General features: G+C 41.0%; 1 protein-coding gene across 6 annotated transcripts in view; it reads right to left on the minus strand.

The window, feature by feature from the left end:
* Positions 1 to 16670, minus strand: part of nek7 (NIMA-related kinase 7) — a 74266-nt gene that overhangs the window by 17362 nt on the left and 40234 nt on the right. For all 6 annotated transcript variants that reach the window (XM_037113889.1, XM_037113892.1, XM_037113893.1 and 3 more), the window contains exons 8-9: positions 9966 to 10060; positions 99 to 212 (exon numbers count right to left, since the gene is read on the minus strand). In XM_037113889.1, coding sequence (XP_036969784.1) covers positions 99 to 212; positions 9966 to 10060 — 209 coding nt within the window. The remainder of the gene's footprint in view (positions 1 to 98; positions 213 to 9965; positions 10061 to 16670) is intronic.

The following is a 16670-nucleotide window of genomic DNA, read 5'->3' on the forward strand; positions in this document are numbered from 1 at the left end:
GGATTTTCTTTTAAAGGAGTTCAGGAGTCTTTTTTTAAACACTGAGCAGGTCCACACCTCCTTACCATAGCAGTAAGACTTACTGATAAAGTACTTACCTCCTCTGAGTAGTGATCTGAAGGAAGAGGGGGGTAGTCACACTGTTCTATCTTCTTACAAAGGGAGTAAAGGTTCATCTTATCCCCATAGAACGGACTCTGTAGGGCTGCCATCTGAAATATAAAGATATGAGGAAACAGAGAGAAAGTGTGAAGGGGGGGAGATGAGAGAAGAGGCTGTGAGAGAGCAAAGTAAAAACTTGCAGTAAAAATTTCAACAGGTGTGACACAAACGACGCTGTATTTTATTTTAAAAATAGGACTTGCACACCAATTGAGGTATATGACTTATTGATTAAAGCAGAGAATGCTTGGGTGTGAGAGACAAACAGAGTTGGACAACAAGTCGATATGTCTAAAGTTTTGTGTACAAATCAAATCAGTACACACTTATGTATGTTTTTTGTATTGGAATGAGCAGTGGTCTAAAATTCAAGTGAACCAAAGCAGAAAAATCCATGAAAGCTTCTCTTGGCTTATGTCTTTTCCTCTAGTTCGCTGGCACCTTCTGCTGCACTGCTTCGAAAACTTAGTGATGAGAATGAGAGGAAATATATAGTCGAGAAAGGAAGAGGAGAATGTGAGGTAAAGGGAGGGAGGAGGGGAGGGGTGCGGGCATGTGAGAGGAGAGAATTTCTCTGCTGGAGCAGCGAGAAAACTGTATCCTCTGGAAACAAATACAAGCAAGAAGAATAGAGGATAGGCAGATGGGAATGGCAAGGAAGAGTGGAAGGGATAAGGAGATGTTTGCTGAGTGGAAATAGGTGAAGAATCCCTCCTGTCTCCCCAAGAATAGAAAATATAGTATGGCATTTTTGCCAGGCTTAGCTTCTGACTGACTTTCTATAAATGTCCATGTGCATAGGAAGCACACTCACGATTGTTATTCTTTCACTGCCTTCAAATAAATACTAGCAGCTGTTGATGATGAGCTGCTGTTGGATCCTGGAGCATATTGACTTGGTTTTCATTTATTTACATAAGAAGAAATGAGCTGCAGAAAGTGTCAAAGTTTATAACTGTAAGTGTACCACATCAAACGGGTACTTCATGGATTAGGGCCTCTTCTGTATGATCGTAATGACCATCTCTTTTTGCTTTCCTCCAGTGTTACTGTAAACATTTTGATTGACTCAAAAGAGAAAAAGGACACGCGCAATTGAGACCATCAAGGAAATAGAGTGCTGTAGTATGATGCAGCTGTTGGCCTTTTTGCACTTCTAGTTCCCTCATCTCAGAGTCAAGGTTTTTTGTTTTTATTATTATTGATTTTTGGTTAAATGCCTGAAATAAGTCTGTGGTTACAACAGGCTTCAGATATTAACACACCTATAAGGTCTAAAAAGTCTACAGAGGTTGTTTTCAGGGACATTAAACGTTATCACGCCGAACACGAAGACTCATCTACTCACTAGTCTGTCTTTATAGGCCGACTTGTAGATTGATCAATTTACAGAAAACGTGTTTGCCAAAGAGCTTGTTTCTCCAATAATCCAAAATCCAATTAGAAAATCCCATAGACATTTGATGAGGGAACCAGAGCAATGCTAACGCCCAGATCAGCCTACAATTAAACGTCACCCCACACTGCTCTATAGAGGCAGGATAACAGAAACTGTCTTTCAGGTACAATAAGGACAGGGTATCCAATCCAGGACCAACTAAGCAGTTGATTATTTTATTAATATTACTTTTTATTAATACCAAAAATAAGTGTTAGTTGTCATTTGGCTTCTTTGTCAGCTTACCAAAAAGTCAGGAGCACTATTACTAAAAAATGTCATATGGAAATTACCTCACTTTGTTGCATGTAGCTACAAATGTAACCCTTTGACATTTCCAAAAAAAAGTGCCAAGCACATCACCAACTTGTAGGCGGCGTTCTTCATTTCAGTCTTCACTGAAAAATGTGTCAAAGATTGATGGTGCAGAGAAAAGTTCTTGTTCCCTACCGGGCAGAGTTTGACAGAGACTCTCTGTCACAGCTTCCAGTTGGAAGTGAAGATGACGGCAGCAGAATCACAGTGGGTGATCTCTCCTCTGGACATCATTTACCATCACACATTCATCCACGCTCTAGATCAAACACTCACATTAATACTTTATATCTGCACAGACACACACGTGAACACTAAGAGGATCTCCCTTGCTTCGTGTCTCTTTGGACACCTTTCCTCACTCTGCTCCAACAACTACTGAGACTGGCACAGCAGGTGGTTGACAGTGATGAGATGTGTGAGGAAATGAGTATCCCTGTGTGTGTCAGCCATGATGCTCCTCCGTTAGTAACAAAGCCTCATATCTGTAACCTAAAGATTTCAGATTTGATTCTGCAGCGATTAAGAGTAGGGAGCAGCCACAGATGCATGGGCAAATGCAGCAATGTTAAAAACTTGAATATGCAAACTCAGAATTAACACAGATGGCACTCCAGAGGGATACTGCCAGTGTTTCAAAATCAACTTCAGGCAAAGCGCTCAAGCTATAGACCCTCATATCAGAGTTTTCCATAAGCGCTGGCTGTCAGACGGATGGCCAGACATTAAAACATTTCCAGCCGACTACTTTCATACCGTTTCAAGTCATGTCACAGGCGCTTTTTTAGATCTTGGTTGTTTTAAACTATATCTTTTAACCAGATAAAGGATTTGAGTCATTGGATCCTACTCTTCTTGGGCAAATCGCCGAGATACATCAACAGCCACCAAAGCACATTCGGTGACCCATTTAAGCAATTTCATTTCCTTATCAGTATAAGAGACTGGACGGCATCAGCCACTGATTAACTAGTGGATAATCTCCCGTCACTCTGACCTGCATGTCTACTGACAATTTCACATGCTGTGCAGAGAAACACAGTTTGAACCTCCTTCCAGCTTGTGGTGCCGACAGTTTTCATAGGCTACGTCATCACAAACAAGCCAGTTCCACGGTTCCCCTGTTGTGAAAACCTAATCCTGCCTGAAACAAATCCAAAATGCAAGGTGCGTTATCAGTGCGACTTTGATCTATTGATTTCCTTGTCAGCAATGTATTTTACAGACACCTGGAGGAGAATGAGAAAAGTTGGGCCGAGCTGGTGTGCACAGTAAGATGGGGGTTTCCAACCTTTATGAAAACACGGACCAGACATGAGCCCTGAAATTGTTTGGTTAATTTTTTACTTCATTTTAAAAAGACATTAATACAGATAATACCAGAGAGGTGAGATCCATTTAAACTATCCCTTTTTTAAACTATGGGCTGGGTATCGTAAAAAAAAGAAATACCAATTTTATGAGATCTGTTTTAACATAAGATTACATTTGACTATTAGATTGTGGCACAACATGTTTGCTGTGTGCTTACTGACTCACTGACACTAATGAGAGTAACTTCAGGTATTCAAATTTTTACTGACTGACAAGACATGTTTTCATACTTGTTAGTATTGAGGCAATTCAGTCAGTGCCAAAAAAAGTTCAATACTCAGCCCCATTGTTATGTTACAGTTGTCTTTCCTCATCTTTATTTGTTTGACCATCCACCAATTACATCACCTACCAATCTGCAGCATGTAAATATGCCATCAGTCTGGTAAGGGCAGAAAACTTCTAAAAGAGAGGGGGAAAAAAAGCCTGGAGGGCAGTGCCAGGCGGACTCTGGCCTTCTCTCAAAAGCATGTGAGTGCCCATGTGTGCACTAAAAATGCTGACACCATGCAGTGAATGTTTACCTCATAGACTCGGAAAGGACAGTGTGGGAAAACACTCTTAATTGCTGCAAAATGTATGTACACCTTCTAGTGCTTTATAACAGGTAATTCCCAAAACCATAAAATTCTCAGTAAGTGAGAGAAAAAATGAGAGTGAGACAGAACAGACGGATAAAAAGAAGAAAAGCCAGAAGAAGCCAGCTAGAGACACCAGGAGGCAAAGGGTTAAACAAGACCCCCGTCGTATTTTCATGCATCTTCTGCTTTTGACAGATGAAAAATGTCAACTGTCCTGTTTGTATTTGGGAGTTTTTGCACTATTCATCTGCTTCATTAGTGCCTGCTGCTCCTAGCCCCTGACAGCTGCCGGCCCCCTGCTCTCAGCACACACACATGCACGCACACACACCAACACACACACTTACTCCTTTTTTCAGACTGTGTCGTCGCAATGGGTTAGATGATTGACTCACTCCCTGACCTCTGAGGCCCTGGTGTGTGAGTATGAGACTGTGTGTGTGTGTGTGTATGGTTCATTGATATTCGAGAGACATACAATGCACACGCATGCCTGCTGTCTGTCCAAGGGGTGTGAGCTGCTGGTGGCAGAACACATTCTCTCTCTCTCTCTCTCTCTCTCTCTCTCTCTCGCTCTCTCTCTCTCTCTCTCACACCCTCCTTTGTTCCTCGGCTCTTCCTCAGCTGGCCAGGCTGCACTCTCCCCAGCCCAGGCATGTAAAGCCAGCATCCCTGTCCGTGTAAAAGGTCTGGATGGGGCCTTCCAGCTTAATTAACACTGATCCTGCTCTCTCTCTCTCTCTTTCTCCAGCTTCTCTCCCTGTACGCCAATTAAAAGAAGCTGAGGGAGTTCCCCCCCCTCCACCTTTTCCCAGGAGCCTTTATAGCCTGGGACCGGCTTCTTAGTGGTTCTCACTTACTCATTTACAAACACATGCGACATCAAAATAAACACTTAAAACACTCACACAAAGTCAATGAATATTTTGTATATATTCTCTCCCACTTTCTTTCTCTCTCTTTCTCTCACACACACACACACATAACACACAGTACAAGTGAAGGAAGCATGACTCTTTAATGTGCTCACTGGTCCTTCATGTGGTTTTATGATGATATATTAATCAAGGCAATAAATCACAGTGTAGGGACAGTCATTAAAAATATACCTATACCCACTGGAGTCATCACTGCTCTACTTCAGCACACTAGATAGGGAAGAAGGATGGAAGAAAGATGAGAAGATGAAGAATGGACGGATGAGTTAAAAGTGCCAGATCGTTGTAGTGGGGTGAACTTTTGAGGAAAACTGATAGAGGAAGTGTTCTTATGTCCCCGTCTCACGGCAGCTAAACTAAAATTTTGTATTTGAATAGTCGGATTTAAAGAAATGTTTCAGCATTTGGGGATGTTAACTTTTTTGCTTTTTTGTTTAGAGTTACATGCGAAGGTCAATACCACTCTCTGTGACAGTCCATTAAATGTGAAGTTTTAGCCGGCAGCTTGGTAACTTAGCTTAGCATGAAAGCTGCTAGGCTGGTTCTGTAAAAGTAACAAAATCCACCTACAAACAACTCTAAAGTTTAATGATTTAATGATCACATTTATTTATTCTTCAAAAAAAAAAACTGAAGACAGGCTGGGTAGTGGGTTCATCACGGTACAACTGATTTGAATGTTTTAAGCTGAAGGCAGAATTTGTGTAAGGCAGGAAGGAAAGTGTAAGACATTTGTAATGGATTTCAAATACAGATGAGTAAAAACATACTGTAGACAATTCGGCAAAATAAATTGCTGTATACTGACACTGGTAGGAGAAACATTTGAATTAATGCATCAAAAACTGCACATATTATATGAAATCAGTGGAAAGATACCAAAGCTATCCACAGGCAGCAGTCTTTGTTTGCAGGAACCCCATTCCCATTTTCAAAAACATATAGAGGGGTAGCCACAGGGCCAACTCATCACATGCAAACGCCAGCTGCCGAGAAACCCAGCATTTTTGGGCCTCGTAAAACCAACAGCAAAACAAAAGGGGAGGGAGCGGAGTGAGGCAGGAGGCATGAGACATGGGCACAGTCAGAGGTACGGATAGCTAAGCTCCTACAGGAAGGAGACACATTCCAGTAAAGCTTTTCAAGATATTCTCCCCCTCTGCTAAGCTTTATACAAAACACAGCAACCACAAAACAGCCGTATAAGCTGGAGACCTACAGTGTGTGTAAAATGCATCTCTTTTACACAGAACGACCTCAGCAAGAGGGAGAGAGTTGCCAATATTATTTGATTAGTTGACCGACCAACTGAAACTAGTCAACACTAAATGTATTATCTTATTGATATACACATTCTAATTTCATATTGACATGCACTGACAGATCATGTTTCCAGCCAAATCTTGGTTTACAAAAAAATGTAGCCTCCCTAACTAATGTTGACAACGATGGTTAACTGATGTGTGTCGTCCAAGATATATTTCCATGCTTGCTACACTGTTTTTTACACCACCAAATATTAGGCTCTCCAAGTACCACCATCATGACGGACATTCAGATAGTCAAGTCGGCCTTCTGTGTCAAGCTTACCATTGTGCAACATTTGCTGCTAATATCAGCAGGTGCTGTGGCCACTTCAGCAGCTCTGCAAGTAGCCACTAGCACTCATATGTGGTACACTGCAGTCCACTGAAATTTCAACTGTTTCGAAACATTCTCTTCCTGCTCTGCACTTCTCTTGCTGATTGTTCTCATTTGGAGCCACATTTGTAGTGTTTTTAAACCTGTCATTTTACTTACTATCTTGCGATCACAGTTTCATTTTGGCATCTAGCTAATCATGGACGACGTACGTAAGCACGACATGCATAAATGTTACAATGTAGCAGGCTGAAACAAAACATGACCGGAAAGACCAAACTTAAACTGAACTATAATTTAAACTACTACTGCTGCATGTATTTATTGTATTCTACAGTATTATGTGTTTTAAAATTAACAATACATTACGGTTATTTAAGAATAGTTTCGAATAGCTCTTAAAACACAGCATTTTTCAGACAATGTATAAGGGGGCTTAGTGGAACTTCTGTGTTGTGCTGGAAGCCAGTCGTTACTTAACGTTAACAGACTCAAATAATCTAAACTAATGTAAGCTACCTCAGAATCTGCACTGAGACAAGTCTCTCAGGTGCACAAAGTCACATCCTTTGGAAGATCCGACCTGAAATAATTAATTTCAAAAAATCCACATTCCAGCAGCATTTAACAACTTAAACAAATCCACAGGCCTCTATATGAAACTGAGAGAGGGAGAAGGTCCAATTTTTCATGTCACGTTACAAACGGCTCACATGTGGCCAATAAAAAAAAGTTTATATATGAAAATTGTGACATAGAGCCTCTTTAACTTTATATATTACATTGTGCTCATACATAGAAACTAGTCATTAGGAACTTCTTTCTAGCAAGTTTAGCAGACTGGCATGTGACCAGACCCCCCTTTATTTCACTGGTCACCCTGGGAGGCAAACCCAGTGACTGCAACATCCCTGTTTACCACAACATAGGGGGTTTGGGTGAGGGGCATAGGGCAGGGTCAGGTGATGTAATGAGGTCGGACAGGAGGAGAAAGGGATCAAAGAGAATGGGAGATAAAGATAGACGCAGATACAATGACCAGGTATTGACGGACGGACCCTTTGGACCCTAACCCAACCCCCAGGCATAAGAATGAAAAAGGCAGGCTCTCTCTCAAATGGAGCTGTTTCATACACACACACTGACACACACATACACAGAAACATACACCTGCAGAATCCTCAGCGCCTAGTGTATGTTCAGAGTGAAATCAATGAGTACCAAAGGGATCGGGCGGGGATTTCTGTGTGAATTCCTTATGCCTGAAGGTTAAGTGAGGAAAAGGGGAGGCGTACGGAGGGGAACATAGCAGAGGGGAGGAGAATAGAGCAAAGACGAATGGTGGAGTTTTCAGAGAGAAAGAGGTAAGTTTCCTGACACAGAATGCACCGTGGAGCCCCTCTTACCAAGAGGAGTGGAAAGCAAGGGTCTGCTCTTCAAAGAGAATATGCATGGCGTGGTGAGCGCTGCTCTAGTAACAATAAGGCTGTAAAATCTTTATCTCCACAGGCTCCTTGCATGGCTCACCTTGACCTGATGGCTGGAGTTCTGTCTCAGCTCTTGTACCTACAGTTCTTTCTCTCTGAAAGATCACCCCCCATCTTTCTCTTCTCTCCAGCAATCTATAACCCTGCACTAGCTATTTGTTATTTTCCCCTTCCACTTCTTCCCCCCTGCACTTTCTCTCTCTCTAACCTTCTATCTCCTCTTTCTTTTTATTCTCTCTGAAGATTTCTACTGCCTCCTCTAGCTTCTTATATTGTTCCTATATAGATTCCTAGACTTTTTCACCTTACATCTTTATTCCCTGCCTCCTGACCTCCTCAGGGAGCAACAAGTCTCACTCGATTTTTTTCAAATTTGCTCTCTGGCCCCTATCCTTCCCTTGTCTTGTCTCTGGTCTCCGTCTTGCTTTCTAAGTGTTCAGTCCTGACTGTGACCCCTGGCAGGTGTCCTAAGGGTGAAAGTCAAAAAACATCAATGGACTGTGCCCCATCTGAAACTGCGAAACAATCAATGCAGCACATGCAGCACGGTGACAATTCCGAAATAACCAGCTTTCTCAACAAAAGTCCAGCCTCACAATGGACATAAACTTCAACTACAAATAAACCAAGCCAAATGTTGATATTTTTTTGTTTCTGATTTGTTTTTTCTGATGGACTGCCTGAGCACATCTGTATTTGCTGTCTGTAATCTCTACTGTTGCAGTCAAATAAGGGCAAAAATGCTCTGCAAATATCATATATTCTTATAATATAAAACAACAAAACTGTCCAATCGCATGCCAGTTGATGTCACAATTGGTTTTCCGTAAAACTAAATTCTAAAACCAACCTTACCCTAAAAAAATAACCACCACAAAAAGCGCTTAATCAAAAAAAAAACTGTGCAATGGGGCTGTGGTTACGCAATCATGATACCTTCAGAAACTATGCAACAGGAGTAATATAAACTAGAGCAATCTGGTTTTTATTAACAGTAAAAGAAGCATCCTCCACATTAAAAAAAAAAAAAAAACACACACATACACCACACATATAAAAAGTACAAAAACAGAATGTGACCTACAGCACCCCCTGCTTTCAGCCAACCACAACCATGCATCGCCGCAGTGCATTGTGGGGAACTAATTAGCATGAAGGACTGTGGTCTCTGAGCAACCATGACCTGCAAGCTGAGCTAAAACTTCTTTCCTCGCGCATTCTCCACCTCTATGCCTGAGGCGCAGTAGAGAAGGTGTAGTCACTGGTGCGTTGAAATGCAGCCCAAGTGATCAGCAACTCAGGGGAGTTAGGAGAGAGGAGGGGAGAAAAATGTGGGTGTTTCCATGGCCGATAGTGTGTCTCTGCAAGTGTGTGTGTGTGTGTGTGTGTGTGTGTGTGTGTGTGTGTGTGTGTGCTTGTGTGTGTGCGTGCGCAGGTTGCCAAGGTGAAACATCAGATTGACTGCTATCATCCATGTCTATCATTGTTCTGCTCCACACTCCTTTCTCTTTGTTCCCTCCTCCCGGACTTGTTTCCACTCAGTGTGGTCTACAGCAGAGCCCTGCCGTGTGTTGCTCCTGACTAATCAAACTAGTCAGTGTCACTGGGCGGCCTTATCTAAAACACATGGCCATGTCAGTTCCCTTCACTCCCTGACTTTTCAACATACAGCAGGTTCCCAGGCTAAAGAAGTTAAACTCAGAGATTCTTCAGGTCTCAGCTCAGCCAGGCCACAGTGAAAAGAAAATCAGCACCCGGAGGTAAATAAACTTACATAACATTTGAATATATCATTATTATAAAATGTGCATATTTTGCACATTATGCCATATAGTGATGGCAAATACAGTATAACCATGTATCAGAGTGTGGCTGGTGTTTTTTTTTTGTATACATTCGCAGTACTTTATTAAAAGCAGGATTGAGGATGGTTTGTTTGTTTATGTGTGTGACTTAGTCGATGTGTTCTCACGTCACTCCTACAGTCGACTGCAAGGTGACAGTGAGTGCACAGATTCCCATAGTTTACCTCGTAGAGCAGGCATCCTAGCGACCAGATGTCAGATTTGAAGTTGTATCCGTTTTCATGTATCCTCTCCGGTGACATGTAGTAAGGAGTACCCACTGGAACACAGAGGGAGAGAGAGGGAGAGAGAGCAAGAGAGGGAGGGAGCAAGAGAACAGGACAGAAGGAGACAGACAGAGGTAGAAAAATGAGGACAAAAAAATAGGACAAAGAGTGAGCTTTTAACATTTTGCATTGCAAACCCCATGCTTCCCCCAGTTCATCAACATCACTGACAGAGCTCACACAGTACAGGAGAGAAGGTGAGGTATTGAAGTGTAATCTCAAACGGTGACACATTTAGAGGTTGGGGTATTCTTTATATAAAGAGTTTAACAAAAAAAAAATCTAACTAGAGGTAGCATTTAAAGCACATTGCCAAAGTAAGCTCAAGTAATCAAGATATCATCATACACACCCATACAGTGCATGCAATTGTGCAAGTACCACAAAGTTGCATACATGTGTACAGCAGACATACTCGCACACACAAACTATACGTAAATCAGTTTTGATTAGTGGGGCTCGGTAATGATCTGAAACAGTAGTCAGAGAGTACGCCCAGGGAGCAGCAGTGGAGCCTTAAAACTTGGCCCATTTCTGGTTCTGGTTTGGAAACTCAAGAATCCCCAACTGCCATGCGACTGGCAGAGCTCCAGAGAATCAGACCTTCACCCAACTGGACACAAAGAGGAACCACAGCTCAACATCACATCCATAGCACACTGCTGGAAAATGTGGATATTTGCTGGTCCCTTAGTTGAATCTGACTGGCTGCTTTTTTCATTTGCTTTCTGTTTGCTGTGACTTCCCATGTAAAAGTCTATCAGGCACATCCAGCAGAGGGTTGATATTAATCGCATATGGTTAAAGGATGGAAATTTTACCAGCCCTTTAACCGGTGCTGAGCAGCTCTGAGACTCTGCTCATTCCACATCCTCTCAAGCTAAAATCTGAATGAGGGCTTACTGCAATATGAAGATGACAGCTACACAGGCTATGCTAAGTTGGTTCACAACTGCACATGACAATGAATGTAGGCACATGATACAGTTTGTGTTTTATATGGAAAAATAAGCTAACTTAGATTACATTTGAGTTCCCTATATTTCAACAGTTTTGGTGACATTTACTGACTTTTAAACATTACATCATACTAAAAATGTTACTGTTATGAAAGGTATTACCACAAAACTATGACCATATTTGTTTAAAACGCAGTGAGCCCAGTGTCTTCAGATATCAAGTCCACTTAATCAGTGAGAAACTCATTTCACTTCCTTTATCTGGAGTCAAGGTTGAACACATTTATGAGGAGGTTTGTTTCCTTATGTCTCTTTAACAGTGCATGACACTACAGGTTGAAAGGGAAAACTTCCGGATTGTTCATGGTTGTGAGTAAAGCCCGATCAATATATCAATTGGCTGACATTTTCCGCCAGTTCTGGCTATTACAGATATATTGGTAACAGCCTATGCGTTGCCCCATATGTGTTGATATATTTCTTTAAACATAATTAGACAGAAAAAGATGCTCAGGATCATTTATAATTATTAGAATCCCAGTGAGTTTATTCTTTCAGTGCACTGATATCATTTCAAATAATGAAATGTATTGTTAAACTCTAAAATATCTTCTCCGTTACATATCTTTGTTACAAGTGTTTGATAAAAATACATGAGGGATGATTAAAAAAAATAATTAAAAATTGTGTATATCAGCCGATGTATTGATATCGGAATTTTTTACTTCCTCACATCAGTAACAGCACCTGCCCCTAAAAAATGAATATCAGAAAAGCTGTTGTATCTCGTTTGTATGTTACCTCAAACAAAGCCTTTAACAAGGGAACAGATGCAAATGTTAAAGCTGTCTTCTATACATGATTTTTATTCATGATTTTTTATCGAGGTAACTGGTAGTCGTTTACAATAGGCGCAAACAGTTGAAGTGAGCTGGGTAGGTGAGAACAGCTCTCAAGTGAAAAAAAAAAAACTGCAGAAAAGTCAGCTTGCAGGAATGGTAGAAAAAAATCCATGCACGCACACACACACTCTCAAGAGCCATTCTGCACATTAAAAGGTTGGAGGAAACTCAACTAATGTAATAGCAATTAATAAAACTATTACACAGGGAGGAATAACATTTGAAGTCTATGGGAACAGAAATGAAAAGCTAGCACTTTTAATTTTGGTGCAGATCTAATTGGGTTGAGAAAACACACTTTTATCTTAAATGTGCGGTTTTGAATAATGAAGTGTTACCTGTCATTCCAGAAATAATCAGCATCTGCATAGGCAGAGAGAGCAAGTGGAAGAATAAACAGGGGACTGGGGATTGCTGTTTTAATTGGTCATCAGGTTGGTATTGTGATTTGTGTGTGTGTGCGTGTGTGCCTAGCTGTGTGTGCGTGAGCTGTGAGGTCTCTTGGTGCAGTCTGAACAAGCTCCCCTAACATTCATTATTAGTTGATTAAAAAGAATCAGCCTCTCTTATGCTAATAGTTGCATTAAAAAAGGCAGCAGCGCTGGGCTCAGGCTCCTTCAGCATGCTAAATTAAGGCCACATTACTTATTCATGCAAATAAATTGAAAGTCATGTTGGGATTGATTTCCATTATTGTGAATGGCTGTGACAACACTGTATTCTCTGCGAAACAGGGTAATCATTGTTGTATAGGAGGTGAGATGCCATCCAGTATAAAGAACCCCACACTTCTAACCCCCTTAACCATTATTGGCGTTATTTAATTCCAGTTATTGATTTGATTGCACACTTGTTGCAATTTATTTCTTAATTTAACCTAATGCTTTTACAGGACCTTTTAAACAATGAAGCATTTCATGGGGAATAGTTACCATTGATGCTCTGAGCCTCCTCTCATCTGTAGTCTTTTGCCAGTTTTAAATATCTGTATTTTAAACAGCAAGCAACCTTCTGATGTGATTGAATTTCTCATTGAGATTGAGGGGGCAGGAGAAACTCTGCTCTATTGTGTTTTAACTAATTAAATGTTTGGATGTAGGCAGCAGCAGACTATTTCTCATAGGCAGAAAGCGTTCTCTGGATCTCCTTATATTTCCATTATGTTTTCTCAGTTTTCTATAGGTCCTGCTGGGCCTGCACCCCCCATTTGGCTCCCTGCATACCACTCTCTGTTTCACGACTCGCTTGCTTGCCTTTATAAGATGACCAAGTATTTATATACCTGTTGAAATTGTCATAATTATTTCCAACATCAGCCTGTTTCTTGGTTTCCCCTCCTCCTCACTTTCCTTTTCCTTCCTTTCCCCCTTACTCATCGTTAACACCTCCCTCATTACAGGTGTTAATTGCAGGTATATTACTACTCACTACTGCCAATTGGCCAGTCTCTCATTCCTCTGATGATTGCAATATTGCATCAATTTTCCAGTTACTACCGTTCTTTTGCTCTTTTTCTCTTAAATCCAACTCTGGTATTAACCCTGCATTCCCATGACCAGCACTGAAAAAAGTAGTGTGGTATGTGTGTTTTTCTCAGTCACATCTCCTAGAGTATGGATGCATATGTGTCACCAAGTGCAAGTCTGTTTATGTGCCTGGCGGAAATCCATGTGAATGTGCATGACAACCTGACTCTGAATGTGTGTGTGTGTGTGTGTGTGTGTGTGTGTGTGTGTGTGTGTGTGTGTGCGCGCCCATATAGATGTGCACACATTTCCCTGAGCATACAGACTGAACATCTACATAGAAGACAAAGAGTCTGAGTGTCTCTCAGTTTGGAAAGAGTGTGTAAGATACAATTTGTGTGTGCGTGTGTGAGAGAGAGAGAGAGAGAGAGAGAGAGAGAGAGAGAGAGAGAGAGAGAGAGAGAGAGAGAGAGAGAGAGAGAGAGAGAGAGAGAGAGAGAGAGAGAGAGAGAGAGAGAGAGAGAGAGAGAGAGAGAGAGAGGCTGCTGAGCTGCTGAGTTGAAAGCCTGGGAGCTGACAGGCTGTATGCCTGGACCTCCATCTCATCTCCACCACCCAGCTCTTCTGTTCAGCTGGGTGGCTGGGCTCATTACAGATCCATGCTGGCACGCTATTGCGCACACACACACACACACACACACACACACACACACACACACACACACACACACATGTACCTCTTCCTCACTTTCTTTCCATCCCTCTTTCTCACTCTTGCTTTCTTTTTTCCCTTCATTTTCACTGTCACGCTGTCATATTGTCTCCTCTTCCTTTCTCCTGCTCCCTCTAACTTTTTTCCTTCTCTCTGCTTCTTTTTTTCTCCTCCTTTTTCTGTGTCACTCTGTCACATTCTCTTCTCTCACACCCTGCACATTCTACCTTTCTTTTTGTGTTTCATTGTCACCCGTTCTTCTATATCTTATGCTCCTTTCTGTTTCTGACAGCTTGCTTTCTCCTCTTTCCCTTTCTCTCTCTTTACTCTTTCACTCTGTGCTCTGTCCTCCATTCTCCAACTACAGTTTTTTCACACCTTCCTTCTTTCTCTCTCCCTTTTACCCCAACCTTCGTCTTTTTCTCCCACTAAAAGGCAGGGCACCAGAGGGGGAGAGAGAGGAAAGGAAAAGGGGAAGGACAAGATAGAGAAACAGCAGCAGGAGAGAAGGATATGTGACCAAGAACACCAGAGAGCAAATCTGCTTCTTGAAATAAACCACAACAAAATGTCAAGGGGAAAGTCTGGGACACTGGGTGGACACATGATGCACTCTGAGTCCCTTGTGTCAACAAGTCATGCAAACCAACGTCAACCGTCATTTGATTCTGCAGCACAAGATTAACTACTGAATACAGTAAAATCTTAAAAGATTCAAATTACTGTCCCCAAAGTTCATATAAAATGCATACTTTCCAGAAATGTGACACTGTGAATTGTGGTGTTTTTTTGGAGATTAACAAAGCAGTCTTGATGCTTTAGATTAAAGAGGGTATTCCAGTTGACCCCTCTGGTTGTAGGACTGCCGATCCTCCATCAGCCTAAAGAGGGTGCTGTGGACTCAACGTTTAATGAGCAATCACAGACTCTTTCACCCGCCTCTGCTGGCACTGCAAGCTGCTTAGTTGATAGGGCTTCTGTTGAGTTGATCATGTGATTCACACTTTCTCAAAGGCTGGGCTGCTGCTGTACAGGGGCTGAGAATAGCGCGCTGTTTGTGGTAATAACAGTTTGACATAGGGAAGTGTGACAGTGTGAATGACAGCGTTTATATTTGTCTATGGAATTTATTTTTTCTATATTTTCTGCTGAAATTGCAGAGGGGACTCTGTGTGACCATCTTCTCTACAGTGATTTGAGCCACATTTCACTTTGTAATACCAAACATTCAGCTGCTTAAGTACCAAGATCGACCTTTGTATGTTTTTGCTTTTTAACTATTATAGAACAGATATTTACTTGCTGTAAAAATGAAAATGTTATGGTGTAATTTAATAGAATCTGTGGGGAATGTAAGTATTTACTCAAGTACTGTACTTACAATTTTGAGGTACTTGTGCTTCAGATGGGTATTTTCATTTACTTTTTATTTCCCATTACACACAACATTTTGGAGGAAAATATTTTGCATTTTAACCCCACTATACTAATTTGTTAACTTTAGTTACAAGTGACTTTCAGATTACTCAGTGTTGATGGGCTATTAGTCGTGACATGTTACCTATCAGATAGTATTGTGGGTAGTGAAACCACGGAGTGATGACTATGGACAGAGAGAGGCAGCTGCACCAGAGCCAAAGAATACTTCAAAATTAATTCATTATAATTCATCAGCAAAAAATCAGCCCAATGATCAAAAAAGGCTGAATATCAGATCAGGATGGGCAGATGATCTTTTCAGTACATTACTAGTAAAAAAATAAGAGAATCATTCTAACGCTATTTTTTTTTTTTTTTTTTACAAAAACGCAAAGTGCAAAGAATTTCTCAGCAATTCTACTGTCAAGAAAAACATTTTTAAGGACTTAAGAGAAGTCATGAATAATGAAAAAGCTTTTTTCACTGATGATTTTATAGGGGACAACCTGTCATTTCTCAGGACATGTTGGTGTTTTAAGATTTCATAACAAATCTTCAGAAAGCTGTATTTTTATAAATATTATTGTGTATATAATAAGAACCATCTAAAACCATTTATCACATTCTCCAATAACCCAAATCATGTTTTAAAAGCTGCTGGCACCCTAGCAACGGGTTGCTGTGTAACATCTCAAATGACCAAATGTACATTTTTGATGAGGAAGACTTTAAATTTCAAAGGAAATAATGCCAATTTTATGCCAGACTAGAGAGAGTAGCGATGTTAAATCCAGCAGTTGACTAGTTGTGCACATCCCTTATTTTTATGGACTGATTTCTAACATTTTCAGTTCATACCATTATATCCATGATGTCCAGTATCTTTCTTGACTCCGCAGCATTTTACATTGTGAAAAACAAGAAGGTGCATAGATTTTAACCATAGGGCAAAGTGATGAAGGCTGGCAGGAACACGCTGTTAACAAATTGTTAATAGGTACGCTTGCGTTTTAAACACTAGGACACCTCTGAACCTAAGAAGACGGGTGTGTATGAGTCTCTGAGTGTATTTGTGTTAAACTACAGGTCTTTCACTGATAGGACAAAGCTTGAAGTGGTACAAATATCAATACTGTGGAAATCAA

The sequence above is a fragment of the Acanthopagrus latus genome, chromosome 11 (genome assembly GCF_904848185.1).
Source record: "Acanthopagrus latus isolate v.2019 chromosome 11, fAcaLat1.1, whole genome shotgun sequence".
Classification (NCBI taxonomy): domain Eukaryota; kingdom Metazoa; phylum Chordata; class Actinopteri; order Spariformes; family Sparidae; genus Acanthopagrus; species Acanthopagrus latus.